General features: G+C 42.0%; 2 protein-coding genes across 5 annotated transcripts in view; both read left to right on the plus strand.

Annotated features, from left to right (window-relative positions):
• The window catches only part of acsl3a (acyl-CoA synthetase long chain family member 3a), a 31479-nt gene extending 19289 nt beyond the window's left edge, over positions 1-12190 (plus strand). For 3 of the 4 annotated variants that reach the window (XM_056374804.1, XM_056374807.1, XM_056374806.1), the window contains exons 7-15: positions 1586-1709; positions 2662-2733; positions 5581-5720; positions 5830-6002; positions 7713-7787; positions 8511-8702; positions 9160-9274; positions 10101-10258; positions 10351-12190. In XM_056374804.1, coding sequence (XP_056230779.1) covers positions 1586-1709; positions 2662-2733; positions 5581-5720; positions 5830-6002; positions 7713-7787; positions 8511-8702; positions 9160-9274; positions 10101-10258; positions 10351-10508 — 1207 coding nt within the window. In that variant the 3' untranslated portion in view covers positions 10509-12190. The remainder of the gene's footprint in view (positions 1-1585; positions 1710-2661; positions 2734-5580; positions 5721-5829; positions 6003-7712; positions 7788-8510; positions 8703-9159; positions 9275-10100; positions 10259-10350) is intronic. The other variant, XR_008827392.1, reaches the window with a different exon arrangement.
• Positions 12191-13714: 1524 nt separating this feature from the next.
• On the plus strand, positions 13715-15112 carry kcne4 (potassium voltage-gated channel, Isk-related family, member 4). The gene is made up of 2 exons (XM_056374334.1): positions 13715-13867; positions 14447-15112. Exon 2 carries the CDS (start codon positions 14464-14466, stop codon positions 15007-15009), a length of 546 nt encoding a protein of 181 aa, XP_056230309.1. The 5' UTR covers positions 13715-13867; positions 14447-14463; the 3' UTR covers positions 15010-15112.
• Positions 15113-16941: the final 1829 nt, after the last annotated feature.

Below are 16941 nucleotides of genomic sequence, written 5' to 3' on the forward strand. Positions count from 1 at the left end.
GTAGTTTACTTATTCTTTGATCTGATTGTTCCGGATTTAAACCATATTTTTTCAACTTTAAATCACAAATTGTCCAATTTACACTCTGGTTTTTGTCCTGATTAAACTAATGACATATAACGTGTTGATTAGTGAGCTTCTGGGGAATGTTGTCCATTGTGTCGGAAGTTTCATTTGATTTTCTTTTAATTGACTCGGTCTTAAGCTGCTGGTCCATGACCTTGTCAGTTGTCAGTGTTTGAGAGTTAATAGGCTGCTGATAACTGGTGAAATTTAGCACAATCCCAGGGCAGGCTAACTGTTAACTTCATCCACATTTGCTTTCATATGTCACACTGATCGTTTTTCATTGAAAGACACGAACTGTAAACTGGCGAAGCTACGTGAGTGAGCAGTGTCTAAAAAGGTGAATTTCAACAACACTGCAAAACAACCAGTTCAAATAATAATGTTTCAATTTACGATTTGATATTGAAAACAACACATAAACAACGCTCACCACTAGGATATGTTGTCATTCAGACAGTTTGATAAACAGTAAATTTAAAACATATTTTTTATAAACCTACTTGCGGACCACCAGGTTCACCACTCTTTTAGCAAGGCTAAAGCTAAGCTAACCAGCTGTGCCTGTAGCATACAGACTTAACAGAGGTATCTTTTTATTCAGCTCTCGGCAAGACAGCGATTAGTGTCTCCCAAAATGTTGAACTACTCACCTAAACTAACCTGCCAACCAATGGTTAGGAGGTAGTGACGTTTCTAGGACTCATAATTAAACACCACTGACGTTTATTTCTTAAAAAAGCAGAGCAGGGAGACGTATGCACCTAAATCCATTTATGCCTGAGAGAGTCTCCTCGGTGTATCTCAAGAAGAGACAAGCTGTTTAAATTGCATTATATCAGCACAGTGAGGACATTAATTTCCTCTTATCTGCTGTTTCCAACTATCCCCCTTCACTAATCTCCACCGTCACTGGTTTAATTCTGTTGGCTTTAAGATTGTGTGACAGGACTGTAAAAAAAATAATAAAATGCCAAAGGGCTTTTTTTGCTTTGTCGGGGGGGGGGGGGGCACTCCCGTGTCAGCTGAGCACGTGCAGAAGTATTAGTCAGCCAGCTAGCGCCATCATACAACTGAAGTATTCACATTGAAACAAAAACAGGACCCTCACCCTGGGGGATGAGACAGGGGTGAGAGGAAATGCAGAAGAGAGGGAGTTAGCTGAGCAGAGAGAAGAAGAAAAAAACTTCAAGGAAGGGAGGCAGGGTGACGAGGATGGAGGTCAGAGGGGTCGTGGATGTTACCAACACAATCAGACTTCTAACAACTGTGTAAACCTCCTCATCACGTATGCCTCTTCTAATGATCGCACAGTCTTTCTGATGATTAGCATTTATCTCCTTGGGATTTCTATCGTATGATTTATGATCGTGATAGTTTGCATTAAAACTGATTATACAACAGATTGTCTATATATATATATATATGATTTGTATTTATCCAGCTTGATCAACTTAACTAGAGTTGATTAACTAGGTTCCTTTCATGGCTGTTTTTAAGAGCGTCTTTGTGTTTGCAGTGAGGAGGACACCTACATCGGCTACCTGCCTCTCGCCCATGTGCTGGAGCTCAGTGCAGAGCTCGTATGTATTTCCCATGGCTGTAGGATCGGCTACTCCTCACCTCAGACTCTTGCTGACCAGGTAAAGTAACACTACTTAAAAGTATACTTATTCCCGCTCATGTTTGTACACTAAATATGTAGCTAAAGCTAGCTACCTGTTAGCTTATCTTAGCTTAGCTTAAAAGCCTGAAAACAAGGGGAAACATCTAGCCTGGCTCTGCCCAAAAGTTACAAAATCCACCTACCAGTACCTCTAAAGTTAGTAAATAGCGTCTCATTGCCTTTTTTTGGTCCTTTTTTTTTAACCTGTTGTGAAACAACAGGTTAAATTCTGAGTTGTAGAGGTCAGGCAGTAGTCAGGCTAAATTTCTTTAGATTAGATTAGAAAGTCTTTATTATCCACAGTAGTCAACACAACCAATGCACATCATAAATAAGATATGAAGCACAAAGAGTCCATCAGTATTTGTTGATTGCAATGACACAGTGTTTCCCCTGCCTCCATCAGCTGCTCGCTCTCGCTACATCTCATCGTGTAACTCTCGGCAAGAAAGCAAACAAGCGTACTTCCAAAAAATGTCAAACTATTCCTTTAATGCTGATGTGTGTGAGAGGCGTGTTTTGTTTTATGAATGAATAAGGAGTCCTGTAGAGGAACTATAAAGCGTGAGCGCTGGTTGCATAGTAGAATACTGTGGGTAACATGTGATACGTAGAGAGCATTTAATATCCAACCTCCATTAATGTTTAATACTGTTTGGTAAATTGTAAACCTAATCTTAGCATCAGGCACTGTTGCACTGTACCTTGCCAGATCCGCCACACTATGAAACTTCTGTCTGTCTTTAATGGTGAACACCAGCAAATTAAATCACTGTATTAAATCATAAATGAATGCATTGCTTTTATTGAACGTAATGCGATGTTGAGCAAGAACCAGTGGGAAGCAGATTTCAAATTTTTCAAGAAGCTAGAAATGTGACTTGTGTAATCGTTCTTGTGATCTTGCTTCTTTTTTTTCCCACCAACAGTCAACCAAGATCAAGAAAGGAAGCAAGGGAGACACCAGCGTCCTGCAGCCCACCCTGATGGCAGCTGTTCCGGTATGTCGCGATAGTACACTCAGCACATGACTATCTGATGTCTGAGAAGTTTTAACATTTACAGCGTCTCCCATTGAGTCACTCTTTCTTAAGTCTTGTGTTGTGTTATGCTGTTTGGAAGCGGGACAGATTTCACACTGTCTTTGTCCATAGTCCAACTGTGGAGGAGCCCTGGCAGAGTCCAGCAGGCCTGGATCTGCTGGATGTGTCTCAGATGGATCGACTGTCTCTGTCCAATGGTGCTCTTTATTAGACACCCTGGAATTAAAATGGCATATTTGAGGTTTGCTGCTCCTGCTTGTCTTTGAGGTGTATTTTACGGATTAATCCATCTCAGCAGCGATGACGCTAGAATGGGCTTAAACCTAGCATGGCAGTATTTATTTTGTCAATGAAAGAGCTGAGCGGGAGTTCCACCCTGCTTAAATGCTTTATTAGTATTAGAGGGAGTTTACAGTTTGAGGAAACGGAAAGTAGGGCACGCAGTGTGAGCTGAAGAGTGAACGTTTGATCGTTGCACTCAAAAATATAAGGATTCTAATTACTATAATTAGTATTTTTATATGAATAATCCGTAAGATGACCATGTTTGTGTGAAAGAATTCTTGTAGTGACAACTTGCATTTTAGCAACTTTCAGCTCATTGTTTTTAGATTTACAGTCTTAATACTCTGATCATTTCCAGCTGCAAGCAACTGCTTTCAGTGGGGGGAAACAAAGCTGTAAAAAGCCACTGTACAGTACCTGCCAAAAAACCAAACAGCAGACAAGCAAAGTTAGCTAGTTGTCTTCAGCACCGTTGCCGTCAGCTTTTAAAAAAACAACAGTTCACCATATCAACTTTAAGGTTCTGGTTATACTTTTATTGTGATTTACTGTAGCTAGCCAGTTAGCCCCATTTAGCTAGCTGGCTACGATCATTCACAAGTTTTCTACACTTTATGTCATGTCAGTTTAAGTTTGGGTAAAGTTACAGTCTTTTCCTTTATTAGCTCAAAGTTTCGGCTCGTAAAAACCATGAAATCCTGATTCTGCTGTGATGACGCTGCCGCTACCTTTGATTCAGATAGATGTCACAGAAAACTTTGAAATGACTAAACCCTTGACAGTAAGACATTATAACCATTACTCATGTTAGCTGTACGTGGGCTAGTTCGAGACAATACGCCTTTGCTGCTGTATTCTCTCTTTCTCTCACACAATGAGCAGAGCGCCCCCCCACCACCCCCCCACACACCCCCACCCCCCCTGTCTCCCAGTGGTCATAGTGTAAAGGTCAGAGGGCCCCAGTGTCTGGAACCATTCACAGCTGTAAACAGAACGTGAGAAAGCCCCATGTGGTTATCCCCACGACACGCACACACACACGCACACATGCACACTAACACGCATACAAATTGTTTGCTGTGATATGACAACTGGCTGCCGCATGAATCCTGTGGCCACTTCCTCTCTCACTGCATTAGCTTCACACACACACGCATGCATGCACACATGCACGCATGCATGCACGCGCATATATACACACCCACAGGGACCAGCTGGTTTTTATTGTTTTTCGGTTGTTTGTGCCCTTTTCCCTATTTAACCATGAGTCCAACGTTTGAAGACACTGACGCTGATTTGGAGGATGAAGAGTTCTCGATATGTGGGGTCCTTCGTCTTCACTGCTCTCCCTTTGACAGAAGGAAACTGAAGGAAACAAGTGAAGTCCAACTGGGATGTAGCCAGGGAACCAAATAATACCAATTATACCAGGAATATGTTCCTGCTCCCAGGACCAAGCCACCGCATTTCAGGGACCTCGGTTTGTCCCTGACAAAGAAAAATGAGCCAAATAAACAGATTCACTCAAACCTACATAACTGTTGCATATATAATGACGTACTACTACATTTTTCCGTACTAAATGGAGTTTCCCCAATTTGGCAGCATTTTGCCACTTGCTTACTCTTTTATAATGTTTTGCCGTCGATCGTCGTTTTCCCAACACTATCGTATTTACTCCTACAGGTTGAGGAAGTTGACTTCAGCTCTGTTTTTCAGTTGTTGTTTTAACTCTTGCGGATTCCGTTTGTTTCCCTCTGGTTTTGTAGGTCACTCATTGCGAGTAATCCATTGGGGGAGACATGCTGTTATGCAACCAAATTTAGGAACACATATGTGTTCCACATTGTACTGGACTGGTTGTATGGTCTTGTTGGATCAAGAGACAGCTGTCCTGTTAGTGTTCTGTTTTTTATGAGCTGTGGCCCACTTATATTTGACATTTTATAAAAAAGGGATACTCATATTATATATATATATATATATATATAATAATATATATATATAGAACAGGCATATATGACATTGAATTAAAAAATCATTATGTGGAGGGAGATGGGAGCGTAGTAAATACTTCCAGAGCTGGGACTACAGACCTAATTTTAGTTTCCTGTAGTTTCCCTTTCAAATTTTTTACCATCCTCATAAAAAATATTGTAACAACAAACAAGCCCTAAATATAAAAGAACCAAATATCTTTGGTTCAGACTGAGAGAGCAGAGCTCTGACTGGGTCTCATATTAGGAGCTGTAATGGCAAGGCTTCATATCTCTCAAACTTTTCACTTGGCAGATACAAACCATCACTTACAGACCAGCCAGTGTCTGATTATCACTTTCTCTGCATTTCTTTATGTTATCTCCTACATTTTGGCTTCCTCTGCATCAGTGTTAACTATTCCCTCTGCTGTTTTTACAGTTTTCTCTTATTTATTCCTCTAGTCTCAGTACATACCTCATCACCTGTCCCTCATCACCTGTCTCTCTCTCTGTCTTACCTCTGCCCCCCCCCCGACTCCAGGAGATCATGGATCGCATCTATAAAAACGTGATGACCAAAGTTGAGGAGATGAACTGCGTCCAGCGAGCTCTCTTCACTCTGGCTTACAACTACAAGCTGGAGCAGTTCACCAAAGGATACAGCACACCTCTATGTGACAAGTATGTACAGAGTTGAGTCAGGTGCACTTTTATAAGAGAGAGTTTTTGAAAGTTATAGAATTTCCTAAAAAAAACAAAAACAATATCCTCCATCCATCCATCCATACAGGCTGGTGTTCAGGAAAGTTCGCTCTCTGCTGGGAGGTCGGACGCGAGTCTTGTTGTCGGGAGGAGCGCCGCTCTCCGCAGCCACACAGCGCTTCATGAACGTGTGTTTCTGCTGCCCGGTGGGTCAGGGATATGGCCTGACGGAGACGTGCGGAGCGGGAACCATCAGCGAGCGTAAGCAGGAATCACAGTCAGACAGTAGCACACATAAACATGTAGAAACACCCAACAAAATAATGACCCTCAAATCTGACACTGCAGCTAAAGTGACTGCATATTATCAGTACATTATCAGCAAATTAAATGTACGTAAACATAACTGCAACAGGTCTTGCAACAGGATGTTGAAACTTACTGGACTACAAGGTGGTGTCACTGATTTTGCACATTTATTTTTTAGAGAACATAATGACTTGATTTTCTCTGGTAAAAAGCAATAAAACTAGGAGGTTAACATGGTTCAATGTTGGTCAGTCGGTCCACAACTTTGGTCCAGATTGAAACATCTGAGCAACCACTGAAATGTTGTACAAACAGACATTCATGGTTCCCAGAGGATGAATCCAAACCATGGGATTCCCTGAGTTTTCCTTGAGCTCAACCATGAGGTTCACATTTGTGACTTTTAGTAAAAATGTCTCTACAACTACTGGACAGATGCTCGTGAAATTTGTTACAAGCATCCATGTCCCCTTCAGGATAAACTGTAAAAGCTTTGGACTTTGACTCTCCCATCAGCTTCAGCTGTTCTTTGTGTTTAGTGCAAATTAGAAAGTGTTAGCATGCTAACACGCTATCCAAAGATGGAGTGACCATAACAAACATTATATCTGCTAAACATGAATACGTTAGCAGGCTGATATTAGCGTTTAGCTTTAGCACTGCTTTGCCAATGCCACATAGCTGCCACTTAGCCATGTTTATTGGCAATAACTCAATGTTAAATTAAAATAGTACATTTATCCAAATAAACTGGAAAAGTTGCATAATATTGAGTGGGAAGTTTCTAGAACCTGTAAGAAAGCGATGGAGTTTCCACAACCTGTGAGTAGAGATAAAAACAGTGGGAGGACATGAAGGGAGGGGGGGGGGGGGGGGTTTTTACAGCAGGGATGGGAAAATGGATGGGAGGGAAATAATGAGGAGAAATATTGTGCGTGGGTTGTAGTAAACAAAGAAGGGAGCCGGTTATCTGTTTTGAAAAAGAGGATGCAGTGGTGTGGAAAAATCAACACAGCAAGCAACAAGTCATTATACTCCGATTGCCCAGTTAGCATCGAGTTTTTAGCCTGTTGTGAAACTTCCACATTAAGGGATGTGAATTTTTTGCGCTGGTGTCGATATGTAAAATAAACACAAATGCAGACAGTACAGCTTCTCGTAAACAGGGAAATCATTTCTGCATCTCTTCAAAAAAATGCGCATATAGGAGTGATGTACATATCTCCGTCCCAGTCATCTGTTTTGAACTGCGCAGCTGATCTGTCGGCTTTCGTTGCCAAAACATTTGTCAAATAATGGAAGCCTTTCCCAGGCAGACAGAAACCAACAGAGTGGCCCACTGCCCGGCTCTCCGCTGCGGTCATTTCAGCCAGGAAAATGCTGTTTTGTAGATATTCCTTTGGGATGGGGTTTCCATAGCGAGGGAACAAGTGAGGTCACGTTGCTATGGTAATAAATGTCATGCCTTGATGCTGGTGTGCTTCCTCATCGTGTGTTTGTGTGTGTTTGTGTGTGTTTGTGTGTGTGTGTTTGTGTGTGTGTGTGTGTGTTTGTGTGTGTGTGTGTGTGTGTGTGTGTGTGTGTGTGTGTGTGTGTGTGTGTGTGTGTGTGTGTGTGTGTGTGTGTGTGTGTGTGTGTGTGTGTGTGTGTTGTCTGTTCCAGTGTGGGATTACAGCACTGGGAGAGTGGGAGGGCCGCTGGTTTGCAGTGAGATAAAGCTCAAAGACTGGGTGGAGGGTGAGTGAGACGCACACACACACACACACACACACACACACACACACACACACACACACACACACACTTCATGATGAAATACACAATGTCAAATGGATTCACAGGGACATGCATCAGTCCTTGTTGCTTTTCTCTCTTGTGAGTCATCTCACTCTGGGGCGTCTGCGGCTCAGGAAGTACAGCGTCAGCTAATCAGAAGATCGGCGGTTCGATTCCCGGCTCTTCCAGTCGAAGTGTCCTGGGGGAAAATACTGAACCCCACATAATTATGAATGTATATGGGTTTGATATATGAATTTCGCACATATTGTAAAGCGCTGTATAAGTGCAGCCATATCTCATGCACACACATAAACACTTTCCTGAGTTTACCACTCGTTTCCACATTCTCCAGGCCAGACAGACTGTCAGAGATCACTGTAGCTGGTTCATAACCTTGTAAGGAAAGCACACCACTTTTCTCTCTCCACTCCTGTACAACTTCTATTTTTTTTTACGTAAGGCATTATAACTCATTTTTATTACACTCTGTTAAATCTCGATACTTATCAAGTTCATTTTATTGCCGGCTTGACTCGCAGAGCAGAAATAGAAGTTAGAGTAAACACGCTGTCAGGTTTTTATCTGCAAAAAAAATATTATGCTGCAGAGTCAGGAGAATTGAATGTTTGTTTAATTGCACTTTTTCATTTGCATCCGCTGATGTTAAAACCCTGCTTTCAGGCGGTTACCGTAGCACAGACAAGCCACATCCTCGAGGAGAGATTCTGGTTGGTGGACCGAACGTAACCATGGGATACTACAAGATCGAGGCTAAAAACCAAGAAGACTTCTTTGTGGATGAGAACGGCCAGAGGTGGTTCTGCACGGGAGACATCGGAGAGTTTCATGAAGATGGGTGCCTAAAGATAATTGGTGAGGAAAGTTGGATGGAGAAATAAAATAAGTGGGTGTGTATTAGACTATAAATACATGATTTTGGTGGGTGCAGGTAATCATCATCAACATCAAAAAAGTACAAATTATCATCAGTGTGCCCCACATTCCTGGATTCCATCCAGCCAACTTCTCTGCTCCGCTTCCATCCATCACTTTGGCAGGAAACCGTCTCAATAATCAGATTTTACCTCATTTCTGGAAACAACTACGCAGTCCTGTTTACTTCAGTCAGCCAGAACTTTTCTGTTTTATCTAGATGGCACTGGTCAGATATACGCAGTTCAGTGACAAATGGGTCCTTCCCCCAACTTCCTCCCCCCTTTTTTTTTTTTAAAAAGATATATACACACACACACACACACACACACACACGTATACTCATAGATGGATGCACGCATGTTGTTACAAGCAGCTGTCTCTGTTGTGTTTCCAGATCGTAAAAAAGACTTGGTGAAGCTGCAGGCGGGAGAGTACGTTTCCCTGGGAAAGGTGGAGGCCATGTTAAAGAACTGCTCACTGGTCGACAACATCTGCGCCTACGCCAACAGGTGTGTGTATTTCACTGAACCAGCGCATATGTCACTGTCCACATGATGAAATCCAGCTGGAATTAACTGTTGGACATTTTAACTAATATGCCGCTCAGGCTAGTTCATGTCTTCGCTTGGCTGTAAGAACAAAAACCCACTGAAGTAGATGTGGCTGTTTAGCCTCTTTTAGCAAATTGTTTTGTTTTGCAAATTTACTTCATAGTTCAGTCTTGTATCAACTGACCTGAATCTATCAACAGCCTGTGGCCATTTACAGTGACAGTCTCAGGGAAAAGCTTAGTGTCAGGGCTTCTGCTTGACAATAACTATGACATAGCTGCAGTGCTTCTAGTGAAGTGTCAGCTAAAGAGAATATACTGCAGACGCAGTGAAGCAGCCTTGAGATGTTTTCTGTTGTCAGCAGGCTGCTACATTTGACAGACGTCTTATGAGGTACAGAGGCTCCATGTTGGAAACAGTAAAATAAAACTGAAACCCTTTATGTGGCAACTCGATATATAAGGAAAGAGGTCGAAACTCCAGCAACACCTGCAGTAAATAAAGTCCTTCTGTGGGTGAAGTTGTGCCAGAAACCTTACTTAACTTAATATACACAGTGCAACACATACTGTTGGAGGTTGCGATCTGTTCACACTCTGTTCAGGCAATCTGCATTTCCTTTTAAGGGTAAATATCTCCCTTGGCGAAGTATTGACGGTTGCTCGTGTTTGTGCTCCATCCCCTTATTGAGCTGAACTTTCACTTGCTAGAGACCAGTGTGCCTTTATAGCTACTTTTTCTTTCACTCTGACCTCCCGCCTCCTCTCCCCTTCCCGCTCTGCAGTGATGAGACATACGTGATTGGCTTTGTGGTGCCCAATCAGAAGCAGCTGCTCACTCTGGCGGACCAGTACAGCATCCGAGGCTCATGGGAGGAGCTGTGCAACAGCAAGGCCATTGAGGAGCTGGCCCTCAAGGTGATCACTGAGGCTGCATTGGCAGGTAAGAAGGGTCAAAGAAACTGGTCAGTGACGTGTTGGAAAGAAACACCTTGAGGTTTTTCACAACCCTCTCTCATTTCCCGTCTGTTGCAGCCCAGCTAGAGCGCTTTGAGATTCCTCGCAAGATCCGTCTGAGCCCGGACCCCTGGACCCCTGAGACAGGATTAGTGACTGATGCATTCAAGCTCAAGCGCAAGGAGCTGAAAACACATTACCAGGATGACATTGAGAGAATGTACGGTGGAAAATAACGGCGAGGACCAGCGCGTCTTTGTTCATTCTCAAAGCACAGACCAACACTTGACTCAGAAACACTCCCAGTGCCCCTCTCACCCCTCCCGTCAGTTTTCTACTCCGTCAGTAAAAAAGAAAAAGCCACAGTGACATAAATCTGTGGTGAAATATTAATGTTTGTAAGAAAGATGCTGCAATTTTCCCCTTTACTGTGCACATTTGAACCTATTCCACTGTGGAAGCCTTTTTGGTTTTGCTTGAATTTGTAACTTAAGTCAAGCTGGAAAAAATCATACATCATACATATCCCTGTCCACTGCTGCATTTCCCCCCTTTTTTTTTCTCGCCCAGGTGTGTGACCTCTCTGTGGAGATCTTATTGTTCCAGATGTGAGTTATGAAACAGATGTGTGTGCTAGCTGCTGTCGTCTGTTGAACTCTCGAGCGCCACAGCAGAAGCTCAGGTCGGTCGGACGGGTTTGTTGCCTTGTTTCTTTGTGCTCAGCCACGAGACACTCAAGTGGTTGTGTTGGTCTCAAAAATCTTTCCTGCAGTTTATTATCATTCTTTGGGTTTCACTCTTTCACGTTCCTCCTCCTAGTCCCAACACTAAACACTCCTGCAGGTCAGGAGACGGTTAACGCTTTTGTTTCTTTTTTTCTTTTTTTTTTCTTAAAATGTTTTGAGTTCTGTCAACGGTTTATTTTTTCTGCCACCCACAGTCAGACTTTGACGCCCACGCTCGCGGGACGTCGCCCCCATCAGCACATCTTGATACCAAAAGCACAAAGTCATTTGAGGGCAAATGAGAGCAGGTTGGTTAAAAAAAAAAAAATACTAAGGCCATATCTGGTCTAATAATTTTTTATTTTTTCATTATAAACAATAAAGCTGTTGCTCCTAATACGCGTATGTGAAAAGAAAAGAAACAAAGATGCACTGTTGTTTAGTCTATTGAATTTTCCTACAAAGATAGAGTATACTTTTCTACGTGCTGTACAGACCGCAGTGCGCACAAGAATGCACATTTACTCGCTTGTATTACAGATGAAATTACTGTTGTAATCATTGTCATGTTTGATGAATCATAGTGCAATATGAAAATGTATCATTTCAGTCCAAGTAAGGCGGTTGATTACAGACAGGAGTAAAATAAAACCCTCTCTGTGTGCGTGGGTGCACCAGTTGGAAAAAATAGCTAATTTTTTTATAAGTGCAACTTCTGTGTGTGTTTGTGTGTGTCTGTGTGTGTGTGTGTGTGTGTGTGTGTGGCTAACATTTATTTTTGCAGGATGTTGTTAGCAGTTTAAAGCCTTGTTAAATTTTTCTTTGTTGTCCGCAAGAGTGTGACAGAGTGTGTGACTCATTATGTCCATACACGGCACAAGCACGGCCCAGCCTCCCCTCGCAGCGCAGCACCTCTTGCCTTCTCTTGTGATACTGCGTCGGCGTAATTCTGATTTTTATTTCCTCCCGAGGTGTACATACACTCTGCACGTGGAGCTGTGATCAGCAGAGGAAGCTCATGTCTAGCTTCTTGATGTTTAACTCAGACTTTATCATCGTAGACCAGCTTAGGAGCTCCACTCCCTCTCTGCATCGAGAGCCTGCCTTGTAACATAAGTGCGTCCAATTATTTATTTGTAATTTTGCCTTTGGAAAATACTCAAATGAAGTAAATAAAGATTGTGTTTGGTCTACGTGCAGCAGTACTTTATTGTTTAATATTTCTGTCTCATATTAATTAACTGATGGATGATGACATTTATTTACGTCTGCTCACCAGTTAAAGAGTGAAATCAGCTTGCACTGATTCAATAATGGTAATGACTGATTGGAACCTAATCCAATTAAACCACTGATGCTCACCAGTCATTAGTGTGGAGGTGTGAATTCTCAGTGCTGTCAGACCTCTCCTCGGCTGCGTCTGGTGAGCAGGGTGCAGTTCGCTCAGACTATTGAATTAAATCAGTCATTTGGAAAATCATAATTTTTATATGGAAGAGAACGTGCCACCCATGACACTGCACAAACACAAACACGAACATGAATCAAATGCTAATGTAAACTACCGTAAACCAAGCTTTTGCTTCATTAATAGCTTTGTTTTTTGCAGTACTAAGGAAACAGGCATCACACAGTTTGTGTTGTATTTGTAATTAGCTGCAGGATTTCTTGACGAGGCTTGTTCCTGATACTAAACTTGTGTTGTTTCAGAAATCCTAGCTTTAACACAGACTTCTGCTGTGGTGGGAAAGTAACTGAGAACCCACCACAAACGCACCAAACAAGAGACAGACGCACTCAGCGACTAGGTGGGCAAACATATCAGTATTTTAAATGTTATTTTAAATCACTTTCATTTAATAATTTGTTTCTCTTCTACTTCAAATTTTGTAATTTTTCTCTTCTAATTCTAATTTTAGCCTAATTTTCTATCACGTTTGCTTCAGAAATGAAAGGGTTACTGTCCTAAAACCATGAAAATACAGTGGCTCAAGGCCAGAGCTTTGGCATGGGGGAAATTTTGAGGCTTTTGAATAGGTCCGCTCGCTGGCTTCACTCGACCTTCCCATGGGGTGAAAACTCAACAGCAAACTATAAAAAACAATACTTTTCTGGAAAACCCTTAGATGAAGATGAAGTTTCCCTCATGGAATCATGGTGTGTCTCTCTGCATCATTCATACTCTGGTGGTATGTGCAGTGGTGAGTTCACTGAGAGAAATCATTTGTTTTTGACTGCAGTCTGTCATTGCCACCACACCTTTCATGAATATTTTTGCATGATTTTATTCATGAACTTCAGGTTCATTTGCAAAGAAATTGAAAAATCCTATGCGATGAGATGAGGAGAGTAGATATATTTATTGTTTGTGCAGAAGACAGTGCAGAGGCTTGATGGAAAATAAGGAGTATATGTCGATATGCACATGCATCCTAGCACATTTTGACAGTATTAGTGAGTGACTCTCTCCTCATCACTAGTTTCTTCTAAAATGTAATTTTCCATCACATCCCCTCAGGATTATCTGCTGGACTCTAGAGATGATGTAATCATTCTTTAGAAATTCATTAAGTCTAATATACTCATGGGAATTTGATGCTTTTATAACGACCCCCAACAGGTTTTAAAATGCTAGTAGTTTTTGTTTCTTTATTCGTTTTTCTTTTTTTTTTTTTAACATAACGTCCCTTCAGGGCTTCCATACCCACAGGATTCATCTTACAATCAGTCCCTGTCACGTGACTCATGATGAGCATCCAGGGGTCTCTGTATAAATAACTTCATCCATGAAGCGGTGCGGCCAAACTCCACAAGAGCTGCAAGAAGACTCAAGCTGGAAAGATTCACATGAGACTCAGCCCCGCAGTTTGGTAAGTTAAGAAATCACCACACTGTTATTATTGTTTACTGTTACCACTGGTTTATCTAGTCACTTTTTCTAAACAACAGGGGAGAGTTTTCTTTAAAACAAAAAGTACAGAACTACCAAATTAAGAGATAAGATAAAACTTCAAAATAAAATAAACGTGTTCTTATATATGTAAAAGAACAGAAAGTTGTTTATTTACGTAAACGTATGGAAATTTCATTTCATTTAAAGTTGCATTTTAAAACGTGCAACAAACCACTAACTGAATGCATTAAATGTCATTTGCAGAATATTCTGGTAGCACTGATTAATACTATTTTGCATCATCATTATCATCATGCATCGTTCTTTATATGTTTTGCTTTTCCAAATGACGCCTGTGATTAAATGTCATCATCAGTTACACATGAAGAGGCTGAAAACATTTGTCTTTTGTCATAGCTGTGGCTGTATACATGTGTTTTCATGGTATTTCATCACTTTATAATAACTCGTGCAACCTATCCCTGTGCGTAAAGCGTGCGTAAAAGTAAAAAAGAAACAACTTATATTAATGGATGTACTTCTGTTTCCTTTTCAGAGCGCTTTTAAGAAAAAATGGAGCACCTGGAAAACTCCACAGCTTCACCCAAACGCATCTTTGCGGACACACCGAGCAGCATAAACCCCCAGGCGGACAAAAGCGACGGGAACGCATACCTGTACATCCTCATAGTCATGTCTTTCTACGGAATCTTCCTCTGTGGCATAATGCTCGGCTACTTCCGCTCCAAGAGGAGGGAGAAGAGGAGGATCAACATCTTCACGCGCCTTGTGCACGAGGAGGAGCAGCGGGAGTGGGGCGCGCTGCCAAAGAAGCACAGCGTCACCTTTCCGGTCGCCGCCACCGGACTGCGCTCGGTGGAGGTGTCCCTGCCATTCTGCGGTAACCACGGCAACCACTTCGGACACCTGCGCTACGAGGGCGCGCTGCCCTCTCCGCTGGCGTGCGCGCTGTGCACGGAGCAGAGCAGCATCAGTTCCCTGTGCTCTTCCGCGGACACGCGCTTCGCCATAGAGGAGGAATCGGACAGCGGCACGGCGGAGGAACCGGAGGAGGCCATTAAGGCGGGATCTGAGAACAGCGGAGACGATTCAGGCTGAACTCCGATGTGTCAACTCAAAAAAGAGAGGACGAACATCACCTGGAGAGAAGACCAGGCCAATCAGCCCCAAATATACATCCTCTGTTTGCCATAACCCCCCCCCCCCCCAAATAAGTTAACAATATCATGACATGATCTCCTGGAAAAACTCAAACAGGACTTTGTGACCAAGGTGAAATATCTTTAGATCTTAGTCTTGGCCACATTTGGCCGTTATGGAACCTTTTTGGTGACTTTAAAGTCTTCATTTTAAATGATAAGATAACAGTGGTGAGATTGAAATTTCTGACTACACTGGTCTTTTTTATGTGTTATATGTTGGGCTAACTTATAACTTATACATCAATCAATACATAGTGAATGTAATAGTTCAGTTCAATTCAGTACAACTTTATTTATCCCTGCAGGGACACGTGTATGCTGCAGCTCACCAGCCAGGTCAACACACACATCAACACAGTTAATCACAAAGTTAAAATAATCAAAGGCTCTATGCTTAAAAACTATATATGAATGAATATAATTAGCTAAAATGACACAGCTATACAGAATGATAAAAACATTTATATATATATATATTAAAATGAATGGTTATATCCAGTAGAATAAAATATATCATTATTATTATTTTATTGTACAACTATGACTTTGGCTCATTTTGGTGGTGACCCCTCCCTGCTGGAGCCCCCCCCCCCTTCTCCTGACGCCACACTGAGGACCACCTCTCTGGTTTGGGTTGATGACTCACCCTGCAGGGGACTGACTGACTGAGGGACTGGCTGTTTGGCTGTTTGGCTGTTTGGACTGAACTTGACTTGCTCTTGCCAAAAACGGCCTTGAATATTGAAATGTACCTGGAACCCACTTGAAAGAGACTGAAAATGTATTTGTTGTAGCTTTATAATAATGGACACGTTGTTCATACACAGTCGATGATGATGTAGTAGGTTTACTTGAAGAAAGCGATGCACTGTACATACGGTTTGTATTTGTCACCCTGTAAGGCTTTATTTAAGATGGAATCTTTGTATAAAAAATGAATGCTTTTCAATTGAGAAAAGATTTGATTTCCTCCTTTTTTTATGTTGCACTACGATGAACCACCAGTGGGGGGCAGTGTTGTAGTGGTTACTGGGTGGTTGCTGCTAATAAGGAAGATTAAAGAGAGATGAAATGTGGGAAAGGGCAAGTCTATTATTATCATGTTATGTTTAGCCTACATTAGATCATAATAATGAAGAATAGGGCAGATAATAACTAGATCAGTACCTCCAATGCACCATAACTCCAATATTTTATACATATCCTCAGCTAAACCTGTCTCTAACCCTGCATTTCTCAAACATAGACACAGCAGGCTATGTCCCAATTAACCCAATTATGTCCCTATGTTTAAAACTGACAATGGCTTAACTTGTGGTGGCGATTAAAAAGCCTGAAGCAGGTTATTTTTTCATTTAGGGCTCATATGAGACCGGATTATCACTGAAGCTTTTCTCTTCTCTAGTCTGTAGATTACAAACAAAAAGACAAAGGGAGAGACACCAGGTGGCAGTTTCAGGTTTTTTTGTTCCTCTAAGACAAAGCTCTTATGTGTTCTTTCTCTGCTGTGTCACTTAACCCTGCCTCTATCACACACACACACACACACACACACACACACACACTCACGTTCACATTCACGCACAAACACAGGCACAAGCATCAGCAGCCTGCAGGCTCTCATCTCCATGAGTCACTGCAGTGACAGCTCACCACACCAGCATAAGCAACAGCCGGAGGGAATACACACATAGATTTTATGACGTACATGTATCGACAGGGTGACGGCTCTGATAGGCTCAGAGGTGTCTGCAAGGGTCTGCGTTTCTTGTGTGTGTGAATGGATTTCATTGTTTTTCCTCTTTCACTCGGGGCATTTTCAGTTGAG

Source organism: Seriola aureovittata, chromosome 4 (genome assembly GCF_021018895.1).
Source record: "Seriola aureovittata isolate HTS-2021-v1 ecotype China chromosome 4, ASM2101889v1, whole genome shotgun sequence".
Classification (NCBI taxonomy): domain Eukaryota; kingdom Metazoa; phylum Chordata; class Actinopteri; order Carangiformes; family Carangidae; genus Seriola; species Seriola aureovittata.